This window comes from Sorex fumeus, unplaced genomic scaffold (assembly GCF_029834395.1).
Source record: "Sorex fumeus unplaced genomic scaffold, SorFum_2.1 ptg000125l, whole genome shotgun sequence".
Lineage (NCBI taxonomy): Eukaryota > Metazoa > Chordata > Mammalia > Eulipotyphla > Soricidae > Sorex > Sorex fumeus.
In genome coordinates, this window is record NW_026606182.1 from 2,723,027 (window position 1) to 2,738,585 (window position 15,559).

General features: G+C 56.7%; 1 protein-coding gene across 3 annotated transcripts in view; it reads right to left on the minus strand.

Annotated features, from left to right (window-relative positions):
- Positions 1–11,096, minus strand: part of PLA2G6 (phospholipase A2 group VI) — a 31,590-nt gene extending 20,494 nt beyond the window's left edge. For 2 of the 3 annotated variants that reach the window (XM_056137575.1, XM_056137577.1), the window contains exons 1-2: positions 11,028–11,083; positions 4,872–5,237 (exon numbers count right to left, since the gene is read on the minus strand). In XM_056137575.1, the coding sequence (XP_055993550.1) occupies positions 4,872–5,080 (209 nt within the window). In that variant the 5' untranslated portion in view covers positions 5,081–5,237; positions 11,028–11,083. Of the gene's footprint in view, positions 1–4,871; positions 5,238–11,027 lie in introns of all 3 variants that reach the window. The other variant, XM_056137576.1, reaches the window with a different exon arrangement.
- Positions 11,097–15,559: the final 4,463 nt, after the last annotated feature.

A 15,559-nucleotide genomic window follows, 5' to 3' on the forward strand; every position in this document is an offset into this window, starting at 1 on the left:
CGATAGCACAGCAGGGAGGGCGTTTGCCTTGCACGCGGTCAACCCAGGTTCGATTCCCAGCATCCCATAGGGTCCCCCGAGCACCGCCAGGAGTAATTCCTGAGTGCAGAGCCAGGAGGAACCCCTGAGCATCGCCGAGTGTGACCCAAAAAGCAAAAAAAAAAGGAAACAAAACGAAGCATGAAGAGACAAGGGCAAAGGCTGAGTCAATCAGGTCCGGACTGTGCTAGCTCAGACCCAACAGGCATAGAAGTGAAGCCCCAAAGCTACCAGAAAAGAATTGGATGGAAACCATGCTCAAAGACTTCATAACTGGGAGCTTTCCAAAAGGGGTGAAAAACGTTTCAGTGATTTGAAATTCCGGCTGTGGCGATAACACAGCATGGCCACATGGGGCAGGGCGCCTGCCTTGAATGTGGCTGACCCGGGTTCGATTCCTGGCACCCCAAAGGGGTGAGCCCCACCCAGGAGTGATCCCTGAGTGCAATGCCAGGAGGAATAAGCTCTGAGCACTGCTGGGTGGGGCCCATAAACTAAAGCCAAAAAAACAACCAATGATTCAAAATACCATATGAGCCCTCTTCCAAAACAGAGCAAGAGAAAACTGGAGGAAGGGAGGGAAGAGAAAAGACCCACAAGTCTCTGATACCCGCTCCCCTGCCCCCACCACACACACACACACACACACACACACACACACACACACACACAACAGTGAGAACTGTCTCTACTCTCGAATCCGACTCATTAACCCTTTGACCACATAGAACATAACAGAAGGGAAGCTAAACCAACTGGAAGCTTCTATTTCTTCTCTTTCGACCCCGCCTTCATGCCAGAGGCAAATTGAAGACACCAGGCACTGACCCGTGGCCCCGGGCGACCTCACTCGGGGACCCGTAGTCACTCCCGCCAGCTGACTCCTTGGAGACCCAAGCCTTGCCCTCTGAGATATACCCATGCTACAGCGCTGAGTTAGACAGTTACTGTTTCCGAGCCACTGAGTGTGGTCCCCTGACAACGCTGTGTGCCCTAACTGCCACGGCAACCTGTAGCATGTTACCGGGACTGAAAACCAACAGCACAGAGGAAATTTTAAAAATTGCGGTGGGGGGCTGGAGTGATAGCACAGCGGGGAGGGCATCTGCCTTGCACGCAGCTGACATGGGTTCGATTCCCAGCATCCCATAGGGTTCCCCCGAGCACCGCCAGGAGTAATTTCTGAGTGCAGAGCCAGGAGTAACTCCGGCCCCAAAAAGCAAAAACACACACAAACACACACAACAACTGGGGGAGGGCATTTGCCTTGTAAGCGGCTGACCCGGGTTTGATTCCCAGCATCCTATATGGAACCCCAAGCACCACCAGGAGTAATTCCTGAGTGTATGAGCCAGGACTAACCCCCGAGCATCGCTGGGTGTGACCCAAAAAGCAAAAAACAACTGTGGCAGGGGGAGGGGAGGCAGAGTGCTAGTACAGCTGGAAGGGTATTTCCTTGCACACGGCCCCCTGGAGTTTGATCCCCGGCAACCCACAGGGTCCTCCGAGCACTGCCAGGAGTGATTCCTGAGTGCAGAGCCAGACAAAATGCCTGAGCATCGCCAGGTGTGACCCAAAAAAGCAATAAAATAGATAAATAAATAAGATTAAAATTGCAGAGGGGGGAGCAGAGAGATGGCATAGCGGGTGGGCGCTTGCCCTGCACGCAGCTGGCCTGGGTTCGATTCCCGACACCCCACAGGATCCCCTGATTGGTCCACCAGGAGCGATCTCTGGGCGCAGAGCCAGGAGTCAGCCTTTAGCATTGCTGGGTGTGATCCCAACATGAAAACAGGAGAGATCCGAACATCAAAATAAGAGAGAAAAGAATCGCAGAGGAAGGAAAGTCAGCAGGCAACAGCAGCATCAGCTGGTTCCCGAGAAGCTGAGCAGGAAGCCAGGCCTTGGGACCTCAAAGACCTGCACAGCATGAGAATTCCAGACCCTGCGTGAAACGCAAACAAAGGCCCTCCCAGGCTGAAAGTGTAGCCCAAACATTTCCCGAGCCAAAGGAGAGGAATCTTGGTCATTAGCGGCAGGAAGCAGAGAGGGTTCACTTCCAACTGAAGGAACTTGATCTCAGGTGGACAGATGAAGACGCGGTGTGGGGGTGGGGTGAGATGTGGGGCTGCAACCCGGGGCCTGTCCTACGCCAAGCGAGCTCCATCCCCACCGCGCAGAGAACACGGAGGGGAACTGAAAATCTCTGTGGGTGGATCAAAACACGAGGGGGCGGTTGCACTTCTCCACAGGTTTGTCACAGAAACAAAAACTGAAGACGCGGGGCTGGAGCGAGAGTACAGCGGGGAGGCCGTTTGCCTGGCACTGCAGCCGACCCGGGTTCGATTCCCAGCATCCCATAGGGTTCCCCTGAGCACCGCCAGGAGTGATTCCTGAGTGGATGAGCCAGGAGGAACCCCTGAGCATCGCCGGGTGTGACCCAAAAAGCAAAAAAAAAAAAAAAAAAACCAAAAAACAAAGAACACCAAAAAGTGAAGATGTGGCCTGGAGGGGCTTCCGAGGGTTAGAAGGCCTGCTGGCTGGGCTGGAAGACACGGGAGTCCCAGGGGAGGTGTGGGGGGGGGGGGGTGACAGTCTCAAGCATTCTATCGAGAATGGCAAAGGGTTTGCATTTTGTCCCACTTGCAGACTATCCAGGGAGCCAGCCAGAGTTTCATGGATGTTGGCAGAAGTGGCGAGATCTTCTTGCCCACCAGGCCAGGGGCCAGAGGATGGGTCTCTGGGCAATTCCCTGGGGTCCAGTTTTCCCAGGAGACACGTGTCCTGTTTGCTTTAGAGTGAAGCCCGGAAGTATGGAACTTGAAACCAAAGCTTGAAACTGTCCAGAGTCGGCCCGAGCCATAGCACAGTGGGGAGTGTTTGCCTTGGATGCAGCCAACTTGGGTTCGATTCCCATCATACTACAGGGCCCCAGGAGCAATGCCAGGAGTAATTTCTGAGTACAGAGCCTGGAGGAACCCCTGAGCATCACCGGGTATGAACCCCAAAAAACTAATAAACTAAATAGAAAAAAAAAGGAAAGAGAAAGAGAGAGAGAGAGAGAAAGAGAGAGAGAGAGAGAGAGAGAGAGAGAGAGAGAGAGAGAGAGAGAGAGAGAAACTGTCCAGAGCCGATCAAAGCTGGACTTGTACAGGACAGCAGCGACTGTGGGCCACAGGGCAGGTCACGAACCAGCCACCAGGGCAGGGTCTAGGGAAAGTTCCCCTCCCTGTGCAGGGGCTGTCTGCCCTAGACACAGTCAGCGAGAGAGCCTGGGAGGGAGGGAGGCCGAGAGAGAGAGAGAGAGAGAGAGAGAGAGAGAGACAGACAGACAGACAGACGCAGAAGGACTCTCACCCATTATCACTAAAGGGACCCCGGGGTGGGGGGGGGGCGGTTAAAATCCCCGAATACAGGGAGGAGAAAATGGAAAAATACGACAATGGCCCTCTGCTAAGTGAAAACACGGCCAAAACAGACTCCGATGAGGGCGGCGCGAGGTTCCAAGGACGGCGACAGAGCAGGTCGGGGCTGTGGGCACAGGGCGCTTCCCGCAGGGCCGCGAGGGGAGGAAATCAGAGCAGCAGCAACGCCAATCTCGGTCGGAATGTCAAGGCCCAAGGGTTCTGGCCACTTGCGATTTTGCTGGCTGGCTTTGTTCTCTGCATGGAATGTTTTCCGAGTGAAAACGCGCAGCGGGATTTGGGGCCGGGCAGACAGTTCAGTGGGGAGGGCGCTTGCCTTGCACACAGCCCACCTGGGCTCGATCCCTGGCACTCCAGAGGGTCCCCTGAACGCCGTCAGGAGTGATTTCTGAGTGCAGAGCCAGGAGTAAGTCCTGGGCATTGATGGGTATGATCCAAAAAACCTGCCCCCCTCCAAAAAAAGAGACACAGGGGCTGGAGCAATAGCACAGCGGGTAGGGCATTTGCCTTGCACGCAGCCAACCCGGGTTCGAGTCCCAGCATCCCATATGGTCCCCTGAGCACCGCCAGGGGTAATTTCTGAGCACAGAGCCAGGAGTAACCCCTGTGCATCGCCGGGTGTGATCCAAAAAGCAAAAAAAAAAAAAAAAAGAGACAGAGATGGGTGACTGGTCCCCTTTCTCTGGGAGAAAAGGAGTAAAAGGTGGTGGAAGGGGCCTGGTCTCCAAGGGGTCCGGGGCACTGTTTTCTGAGCTGCAGGGCGTCAAACCTAGGGTCTCACATGTGCCCGGCAGCACTCACCACCCCACCCCCCAGCACTCTCTTCCCACTAGGGCCTGGCATGAGTCACTGAGCTACCAGGACTTTTGCACACTTGTGCGGTGTTTGGCAGGGCCAGGCAGGGCCCCCAAGCAGTGACCAGGGGTCTGGGGCCCACGCCCTAGGATACTCAGCCAATCGCGACAAACGGTCCCGGCTAGGGCCTGGCAATGGAGCGCATCTGAGGCCCGACAGCGCTGGCTTGGGAAGCTGCCCGGCAAACATCTGGCCTTGCCACGACTTCGCCGGGACTTTGCCCAACCACCTTGAGGGGCTGCTGCCTCAGTTTCCTCAATGCACACCTGTCTGTCTGGCTGCTGTTCTCCAGGGCTTTCCTGGCCTCTAGACCCACCCTGGTCCCATCCACCTGCAGGGCCACAAGAGACCCACACCGCAGCACCCCACGGGCCAGAAAGGGCAGGAAGTCAGCAAAGCCCCCACCAGCCCGCCCCCACCCCTCCACTGAGGCCCAGGAAGCTGCTCCCTGGTCAGGGGTGCCACAGCCTGGGAGAAAGTGTGTGTGCGTGTGTGTGGTGATGGGGGGGGGATCAGGGAAGGGCACGTTTGTGGCCGCGAACCAACACCCACCGGAATCCACTCTGTGAGTTTCTGGGGTTCACCAGGACGCAGTCCCAGGTCCGGTTGGGCGCGTTGTGGAACAGAACCAGCTGGCCCTCCTCCCGGACCCGGCTGCTGGTGGCGTAGTCGGCCACGCTCACCTCCTTCACGCGGAAGGGGTTGGAGAACAGGTTGGTGACGCTACTGAGGGTGTTGACCAGGCGGCCGAAGAACTGCATCCCTCTGCCGGGCGGGGGGGGGCCCCCTGCCCTCCCCCTCCGTCTGGAAGAGAACGGGGTCTCCGGTCAGCTGGGCTCGCTCTCCCATGCCCACCTCACCACGGCACCCAGGGCGCTGCCCACCAGCACTGTCCTCTGGCCTGGGGCCTCTGGGAACCTGGAAAGAAAGAAGGGTGGGGGAGGGAGAGAGAGAGTGAGAGAGAGAGAGAGAGAGAGAGAGAGAGAGGGAGAGGGAGAGAGAGAGGGAGGGAGGGAGAGAGGGAGAGAGAGCACTGAATAGGCAATAAGGTTGAGAAGGGGGTGACAGTGGGGCAGTTTGGAGACCCACCCCAACCTGCCTGCCTGTGCATTGGTGACCCAGCCCACCCAACACCATAACCCACGGTCACAGGCGGTACCCTCACTGATGAGGGGCGTGGCATCAGGTGGGCGGGGCTTTGGTAGGGGCGGGGCTCGGGTGGGCGGGGCTTTGGGGTGGGTGTCCATCACACTCACAGGTCCAGCCTCTGTGATTCCACACCCTGAACCCACAGGGCGCCCTGGGGCAGGGCCATGTGCGAGTGTCTAACACCCTAGGGACTGCTGCCCCCCTGCTCCTGATTTCCCCAGGAAGCACCCTCCCCCCCCAAAACACACAGGAGCCCACGGGAGGCAGTCAATGAACCTGAGAGCATGAGCTGATAGAGAAGCCGTGAGCCGGGTGGGGTATTTATACCTCAGACCCACAGGGTCACGAGCTCGTACACCGGAAGGGGCGCACATGCCCCCAAGTCTGGCTGCCTGGGCCAGGACACCTCCCTACCTCCCGAGACAGGGTCACCAATGCCAGCTGCCTGCCGGGTTGGCTGGTGCCCCAAGCCACGGGATGCCAGCCTGCTCAGTTTCTGCTTCTCATCGATAACCTGGGCCTGGTGACGGTGCCCAGGAAGAGAGTCTGGCAGATGGAAACCCCCCGAAATCCACTAGTCTCTTACCTTTTGGAGGGGCGGGGGTCACACCTGGCGATGCTCAGGGGTTACTCCTGACTCTGCACTCAGGAATTACTCCTGACGGTGCTCAGGGGACCATAGGGGATGCCGGGGATCGGACCCAGGCTGGCTTCATGCAAGGCAAATGCCCTCCCTGCTGTGCTATCACTCGGCCCCAGAACACTGGCCTCTTTACCTGAGTCTGACGCCTGTCACTGGTGCAGAGATGGAGGCCGAAGTCTGACAGTGTCCTGTCCACTCCAGACCCCACAGGGTTCCCCAAAGCAGAGGTGTTTCACAATCCCTCCCTGGCCTCTGTGGTGGCAGATCTCTCTGGAATGTTCTCCCCCACTCCCGCCCTTCTTTTCTTTCTGGAAGAGGCCAGAGCCTAGCTCGAGTGCAGCTCCCCTCCCCTCCCTCCAAGTGCTCTCGACATGCCGGCACGCTGCTCCCTCCCCGTCCTGCCCCCAGCGTGGCCCACACTCTACCTACACTGCAGAGACAGGACAGGGACTCAGCGCGCCCACCTGGCACTTGGTCACCCCCCAGTTTGATTCTTGGCACCACAGAGGGTTCCCCCAAGTGCCATGACCTGCAGTCATCCCACCCTAGGACAGAGACAGAGGAAAGTTCTAGAAAGAATGTAGGTTCCCCCTTCCTTCCTGGGTCTCTGGGGGTGGGGTGGGGGGGAAGCCCGGGCTCTGTGAACACAGCTTACAAGGGCAGGGAGCACCCCAGCCTTCCCCAGCATCCCCCTTCTTTCTCCCTGGGTGGCTACCAGTCACATGTGCTTTGAGCTGGGTGCAGCATGCACGACCCCAGCTCTGCATCCCCAGCAGGTGGGAGACCAGGGTCCCCACCTGCAGGTGCCTCTGGCCACCTAGATCTCACCCCACAGCCCAAAGCTGCCCAGGTGATGGGCAGGCCAACGCCTCGGCTGCCCTCCGAAGCTGTCCCTATGGAATGTCCACGTGTTGCCAGGCCCAGGGACTCCCTGGAAGCCTCAGAGCCCCTTGGGGGTCCCTGCAGCTCGGCCTTCCCATCTATACCCACTGTTTTCCCCAAAAGGACCAGGACCCCCACCCCCAATGGCAGGAGGCCTCGCCCAGGGCTCCCGGGACAGTCCAGGCTGTGTTTCAGTGCCCTGTGCCCACGGCCCCCACTCCCCTTGCCCGCCTGGGAGTGCGCCCCCTGACACGTCAGGGGAACAGAACCCCAACCCCCTTCCTGCCTGCCAAGGCTGGGGCCGCTGCCCACCAGCCCTGACTGCGGCCTCTTGGATCTCCACCCCAGCAGCACACAGACGTGAAGGGGAACCAAGGAGTGAGCTGGAAGAGGGGGGCCGGCCCCCCCGAGACCGCTGACGGCAGGCGCCAGGCGCATCCTGTTCTGGCACTCAGCTGCCGGCCTGCCACCCCTGAGTCGTGCTGGACACAGGACTGGGGGGCTGGCACGGAGCAGGGGTGCACCTTCAGCCGTCTCTGTGCCTTCCTGTCAGAGCCAGGGCTGCCGGGAGGAGCCTGCCGGCACCCCAGGGCCGCGGCACCCAGGGCGTTCTGGGAGCCAGAGCAGAAGGGCTACAGCTGGACACCTGGATGTCCACACTGGGAACATGGACAGCTGGCACGGGATGGGAACACCCTCCCAGGAGCTGACCTCTCACACGCCCCCAGCCTAGCAGGATGGGAACACGGGGCCCAGGAGGCCGCCAGCCCACCCCATCTCAACACGGGGACCAAGGCTGTGAGTGGTTCCCAGCACCCCAAGGCCCCTCGGGAGGGCAGGTGTGATGATGCCCCACCCCGACCCTCTGGGAGCTGCTGGGCCGCTGGCCCCTGGCCACTAGCTGGTCCGCACAGGCTGAGGGCTGTGCACAAGGCAAGACCTGCAAGTGGGGGGGGGGGGGTGGTCCTGAAAGAGCACAGCGGGGAGGGCACCTGCTGGCACACAGCAGATACAGGCTCAACCCCAGCACCCCACATGGTCCCCCGAGCACGGCCAGGGATGATCGCGGGGCACAGAGACAGGAGTGAGCCCTGAGCACCACCAGGTGTGGCCCCAAAACAAACCAAACATTTGAAATCTCAAGTATCGAGAGAGAGAGAGAGAGAGAGAGAGAGAGAGAGAGAGAGAGAGAGAGAGAGAAACTTAAAAGCAAAAGATGAGGGTAAAGGCCTTGGGGCTGGAGTGATAGCACAGCGGGTAGGGCGTTTGTCTTAAACGCGGCCCGACCCGGGTTCGATCCCCGGCATCCCATATGGTCCCCTGAGCATGGCCAGGAGTAGTTTCTGAGTGCAGAGCCAGGAGTAACTCCTGAGCATCGCCACGTGTGACCCAAAATGAGGGTAAAGGCCTTGAGACCAGAATATGACTTTGTGTGTGTGTGTGTGTGTGTGTGTGTGTGTGTGTGTGTGAGAGAGAGAAAGAGAGAGAGAGAGAGAGAGAGAGAGAGAGAGAGAGAGAGAGAGGCTTAAAGGCAAAAGCCAAGGGTAAAGGTCTTGAGACCAGAATATGACTATGTGTGTGAGTGTGTATATATGTATGTGTGTGTGTGTGTCTGTGTCTGTGTCTGTGTGTGTGAGAGAGAGGCCAAGGCCTAACAGTCTAACGGATCACTCTGGTTCATGCAGGAGGCAGCGAGGGTTCAAGGTCACTGAGCTTGACCGGGCAGGGACACTTGGCAGTGTCTGAGGCTGGCAGTGAAAGTCAGGCGGTCCCCTGATGTGTGAATGTCTTTATGGTGGCCCCACAGACACACCTGCGCTTGGTGGGACAGCCTGTGAGGAGTCCAGGACCAGCCTGGTTGGACAATCAGCCGGACCTTTCCATGGTCCCAAGGGGGAGAGAGTGAATGTGGCGGGGGGGGCAGGAGCCGGCTATGGCTACATGCGTTGCTACATATGATGTGTGTCATGACTGCACAGGAGAAAGGTCTGGATCTGGTGGGGGGCGGAGATAGAAATGTGGGGACTGTCCGAGCAGAGATGGGGCTTCAAGCTCTGAAAATGGAAATTGCCCCCAAAACACGGATGGACAAAAACCAAACAAACAGGCATTTCAAGCATGTGCTATCAAACTGGTCTCTGCTCTAGAATAAAGCTTTCAGCACCTAGCAAGGCTCCTTTTCCTGCAGACGCTTCCGCCTCGTCTTCCAGGCTACCCCCAGCACACACCTTCCTCTAACTGAGTGAGAAAGATGTTTCCTTTGTTTTGACGGGATACCATCATCTAAGCAGACAATGACAAGGAATCAGAAAGGAAGGGAGAGATCTGGCCATGAAAAAGACACTGCAAGGCACATGCACAGCGGGATGGTCCCCTGGGCTTCAGGGTGACAAGTCTTGAATTCTGAAACCAGCTCCAGGGACAGAGGAATAGCACAGTGGGTAGGGCGTTTGCCTTGCACACAGTCGACCAGGTTAGATCCCCGGCATCCCATATGGTCCCCTGAGCACCACCTGGAGTGATTCCTGAGTGCAGAGCCAGGAGTAACCCCTGAACATCGCCGGGTGTGACCCAAAATGAGAAGAAAAAAATAAAAAGGAAAAAAAGAAACCAGTTCCAACCTCATCAAGCCAATCCCCCTCTACTTCAGCTTAAGGTGGTAACACTGGCAACCCGTAAATATGAATGAATGGGAAGGACTACCTATAAAGCATTTCACTCAGAAAAAAAAAATCAACAATACCATCACTGATAAATAAAAGACAATCGGCTCCAGTTTATCTGCCCTTGTTTTCCATTCTAGTGCTTTCCCTTTCCTATGATTAAAAAAAGCAAAACTATGCTTGTAGGGGCTGGAGCAATAGCACAGCGGGTAGGGCGTTTGCCTTGCACGAGGCCAACCCGGGTTCGATTCCCAGCATCCCATAGGGTCCCCCAAGCACTGCCAGGAGTGATTCCTGAGCGCAGAGCCAGGAGGAAACCCTGAGCATCGGCTGGATGTGACCCCCCCCCCAAAAAAGCTATGCATGTATTTGGAAAGGACCATCAAAGGACCATTAACTGGTCACAAAGCTATGCCCTGGACATCTTCTCAAAATCTGAACCAGAGGTCCAGCCTTCGAAGGGCAAGAAAGGCAATCCCCCGTCCCAGGCACAGGAGAAAAAACTGCGCCACAGCAGAGATGGAGCCTTACAAGCCCTAGGGAGGTTTCAAAGCAGACAACTGAAAACAAAGCGTTGTGCTCCGGGTGGAGTGTTGGTGTTGCCAAACCAAACCTGGCCGGCATCCTGTTGGGCTGGTGAGAGAGAGAGTAAAGGGAAGCGCTCAGGGAAGGGAAGGTATTTGTTCAGGGTCATGTGAGTAGTCTATCAATAAAAAAAAAAAAGGAGCACAGATCCCTGAAACCCTGCACTCCGGCTCCCACGCCCACGGATCCCAGTCACATGCTCGCTGTTGTCACCAGCTTCCAGGTCATTTGTGGAGCAGGAGGTGGCCCAAGGATTGGGGGAATGGGAGACCCGGGGTAAGGAGGCCAGCGGGGATCCTCGGGTGGGGGGAGTCGGAAAGTCAGAAATGAAGAACAGCAGCTGGGGGGACACAAAGGAAGGACCCCCCAGCAGAGGGGCAGGGGAGGAGAGGGGGTGACCGGGCTGCGCAACAGGGGAGAGCGGGAGCGCTCAGAGGGGTTTGGAAGGGGATCGCGGAAGCTGGGGTGACAGGGAGTCACCAGAGATGGGGAGAGGGGTCGACCCGGGGAGGGGGAGACACACGGGGAAGGCAGGAGGCCTGCGGAGGGGCCCGGCTGAAGCTGGGGGTCTCGGGGAGGAAGGAGAGGGGTCACAGGAAGGGAGTTGGGGGCGCCCGGGGCTCAAAAGGGGCGGTAGGTGGGTCGCGCAGGGGATCACGGCGGTCACGAGGCAGTGGGGAGGAAGGAGGATCTAAAGAGGACGCAAGTGGAGACCACAGAGTCCGGGGTGCAGAAGAGGTTGGGGAAGGGCCCCCCAGGCCCCGCCTCCCCTGCGCCGTCACTCACCTCGCCTTACTCAGCGCTTGAACCTCCTCCTACTTCCGCAAACAAACGAGCCCCGGGTCACGTGACGAGCAGGCACCGCCTCCCGGCCAATCGCCGGAGCCCTTGTCCCCTCGTGGCCCCACCCCCTCACGGCGAGAGCGGCGCGCGCGAGGAAGGCGGGAGCGGGCGCCGCCATCTTTCCTAACTGCCCAATGGAAGGGGCTCTCATCGCCCGAGACTAGCGGGGGTTTCGGGCGGGAGCCAATCCGCGGCGGCGGAGGGCAGCCATGTCTGTGCGGGGCGGAAGTCGTCGTGACGGCTCGCTGGTGGACATGTTGGTGAGGGGCAAGTTGCTCGCCCTTCCCAGCCCACTGCAGCCCAAGGCTTGGACTCTGAGCCTCCTGTTAATGGTGGCTCATAAATCTAAACGGAAAAGCAACGAAGACTTAAGACACATTAGGGAGGAGCCGGATATGATGGTATCGGGTTTCCCCACGTTTCCCCAAGCTGGGGTTGCCAGGTTCAGCAAACAAAAATAAGGGAGGCCCAGTTACATATAAACTATCAGCCAAACAACCCGTAATATCTTAATATCAGGTGTGTGTGTGTGTGTGTGTGTATCAGGTGTGTGTGTGTGTATCAGGTGTGTGTGTGTATCAGATGTGTGTGTGTGTATCAGGTGTGTGTGTGTGTGTGTGTGTGTGTCGGGGGTGGGGGTTAGCAGAGTTCCGCTAATAAATTATTACTGGGGGCTGGAACCATAGTATAGTGGGTAGGTTGCCTTGCATGCAACCAACCCAGGTTTGATCCCTCGAATCCCATATGGTCCCCCTGGGAGCCCAGAGCCAGGAGTGAGTCTTGATCACTGCTGGGTGTTGGTCCCAAGCTATAAATAAATAAAAATAAATTATTCCTGGCCATTGACTCGACCATGCCAACACTAGATTTCTTTGCACTTTTAAGTAGGACTTGGTCTCCGTAAACATCGTCAGAAAAGGAGGTGCAGCAATATCTCCCAGACTTTCAGTGACTAGGTGAGATCAATGAATGCCCACACCCTGGAGTTAGGACTAGTAACGCTGAGAATGAACTGAGCTGGAAAAAAAAAAAGGACCTGTGCCATGGCTATACCCCCTCTCCAGCTCCAGGACTTGGCTGGGGAACTTTCCTTGCACTAATGATTACCTCCAAGTCAGGTCTAGACCAATTCTTTCAGCACCCTTTATGTGCATGGTGAGAAGTCTACCCCAAGCTACCTCACTCTGTCCCGAGATACAATAGCACATGCCATCAGAGCGAAGGGAAGTTTAAGCACCTAGACAGGAGAGCTAGGGTGCACAGGACTGGACCCCATGCATGCATGCTTTGCACACAGGAAGCCCTGGTTTCTGTCCCTGGCACGGATGGTCCTCCAAGCACCGCTGGAATTGACTGTGACTACTACCAAGTGTGACACCCCTCCAAAATCACTTGATCACTTGACTTCCCGTAAATCATTGATTTGCTCGAGCAGGCACCAGTAACGTCTCCATTCGTCCCTGTCGCGTGCTAGTGTAGCCCAATGGCATCTGTTTGTTCTAGGAACATGAAGAGCCTCAAACCGATCGTTCAGGGTCTTGACAAACAAGTCTGACCATCTTGTAGGTGGGCGGCCATGCAGTCGTCTGACATCCCGTGGAATCCAGTCGGTAATGGCTCTAGTCCAGCGGTCGTCTCCAAATCTCATCAAAATCAAAAGAATCTAAACAGGTTAGGGGTCCCAAGCGATAGTACAGTGGGTAGGGTGTTTCCCTTACATGCAGCCAACCCAGGTTCCATCCCCAGCATCCCATGTGGTCCCCCGAGCACCGCCAGGTGTAATTCCTGAATTCAGAGCCTGGAGTAACCCCTGAGCATAACCACGTGTGCATCCCCCCACCCCAGGAAAAATAAAAGAATCCAGACAGGTTAATAATAACTTATCATAGGAAGTGGTACAGTTCAGAGCCTTAACTAGTTACAAAGGAATTTTACTGAGATACATCCCTTCAGGTTTTAATTTACTCCTGTTGTAGTAAGAGGTTGTTGAGAAGAAGTTGTTCCCATAAACCAGAATTTTGCTCAAGAGTTTTGGCTTGGAGTTAGAGAAAAGGATAAAAACTTCGCATTCTCCATGAAAACATCTTTGCCCTCTATCCCCCCCAATCCCAGCAAGCAAACTTGGGATGATGGTTATCAAAGAGCTTGTCAATGGTCAGGCATTCCACCTACAATCGAACTATCTGACCCAACGTACATGGATTCAATAAGACGAGTCCTGTCCTTCCACTTTGTGTTTAGGGTGGCCTGTGAGGCAATTTTGATCAACAAGACACATAACTGAGGGGCTGGAGCAATAGCACAGGGGATAGGGCATTTGCCTTGCACGCGGCTGACCTGGGTTTGGTTCCCGGCATCCCATAGAGTCCCCGAGCACCGCCAGGAGTAATTGCTGAGTGCAGAGCCAGAAGTAACCCCTGAGCATTGCTGGGTGTGTCCCAAAAAGCCAAAAAAAAGAATGAACAAAGGGGCTAGGAGCTGAGACTAGAGCTCAGTGATAGAGCATTTGCCAGCCTATGTGAAGCCCTGGAATGTCCAAAGAGTGTGTGTGTGTGTGTGTGTGTGTGTGTGTGTGTGTGTGTGTGTGTGTGTGTGTGTTGGGGCTGGAGCGATAGCACAGCAGGAAGGGCATTTGCCTTGCATGTGGCTGATCCGGGTTCAATCCCTGGCATCCCATATGGTCCCCCAAGCACTGCCAGGAGTGATTCCTGAGTGCAAAGCCAGGAGTAACCCCTGATCGCTGGTGTGATCCAAAAAGCAAGAGAGAGAGAGAGAGAGGGAGAGAGAGAGAGAGAGAGAGAGAGAGAGAGGAGAGAAGGGCCGGACTCTTTCTGGCTTGTCTCAGGAAAAGCAAGGTTGGGGGCTGCAGAGGGGCAAGAGTGTGATAAAGAAACAAGGGAGCCCGAGGATCCGGGTGTGTTAGATGCTGTAGACCAGGGCAAGGAGAGAGCACAGCAGGGAGGGCACTTGCCTGGCAGGCACCCAATCCGGTTTGCTTCCAGTACCACATGAACCCTTGAGCGTCTCTGGGGGCAGCCCTGGAGACCCCTGAGTACCACCGCCCCCAGGGTGGCCTAGGTCCTCCCCAGCACTTCTGGCCTTTGCTTTGAAGCACCAGCCTGATTGGCTGAGAATCACTAAAGGGACCCCCCCCATCCCAGGCCTCCTGAGCACTGCCTGTAAAGCACCTCACTCACAGAAGACACCAGACTGGGGAAGTGACTCAAAGGTTGGAGTTGTGCCTTGCGTGTATGAGACGCTGAGCTGGATCCCTGCCACTGAATGCACCCCACCCCAAGCCCTGGGGGGTGTGGCCCCCAAGCATCACTGCCGGAGTGGGCCCTGAGCTCCGCGGGCTGTGGCCCTGGTGGTCCCTGAGTACCGCTGGACCCAGAGTGGCTTGGTGGCTCCCAGACACCGCACACCAGCGGGTTGCCACCTTTTTACTTGGCAGAACGCTACGGCCCACAGACCTGGTGTTTGAAGACCGTTGCTATGGGTTGTCCTCAGACTGGCTCTCGCACTGAGAGCCGGTGTGGGGGGGTGGTGGGGGAGTGTGGGGAGGCTTGCGAGTTTGCTGAGTATAGGAATGGCTCGCAGGGCTTCCTCTCTCAACCAATCACGTCTCTTCTCTAAATCATGGAGCCAGAAAAACTGTATAGCAGGTAGGACATTTGCACGTGGCTGACTCAGGTTCTATCCCCGGCACCCCACTGGGTCCCCCGAGCCCCACCAAGAGTCATCCATGAGCCAGGAGGCAGCCCTGAGCACCGCTGTGTATGACTTCAAAGCAAACAAACAAGCGAACAAAAAGAACTAATTCTAGGCTGGAGCGATAGCACAGCGGGGAGGGCGTTTTTCTTGCACGCGGCCAACCCGGGTTCGATTCCCAGCATCCCATAGGGTCCCCCGAACACTGCCAGGGGTAACTCCTGAGTGCAGAGCCAGGAGTAACCCCTGTGTCACGCCGGGTGTGACCCAAAACCTCCCCCCACCCAAAAAAAGAGCCGAATCATGGGGTCGGAGAGTGCAGTGGGTTGTGCTCAGAAAGTGCATGCAGGAGGCCCAGTTTTATTTATTTATTTATCTATCTATCTATCTATTTATTTATTTATTTATTTTTGAGTCACACCCAGCAATGCTCAGGGGTTACTCCTGGCTTTGCACTCAGGAAGTAGTCCTGGCGGTGCACAGGGGACCATATGGGATGCCGGGGATCAAACCTGGGTCGGCCACGTGCAAGGCAAACACCTTACCCACTGTGCTATCGCTCCAGCCCCGAGGCCCAATTTTAATCCCCAGCATTTCATGATCCTGAGGCACCTCCCGGGTGGCCCCCGAATGTCAGCAAAGAGCGACAGATGCTATCTGGAAGGGAAGGCTGGCCCAAGCGGGGAGTCCTACACAGCCAACCGTCATCGTGAGGATGGTCTTGGTAGCCAGGGACGATGGTGATGATATGTGGGGGAGGGGAG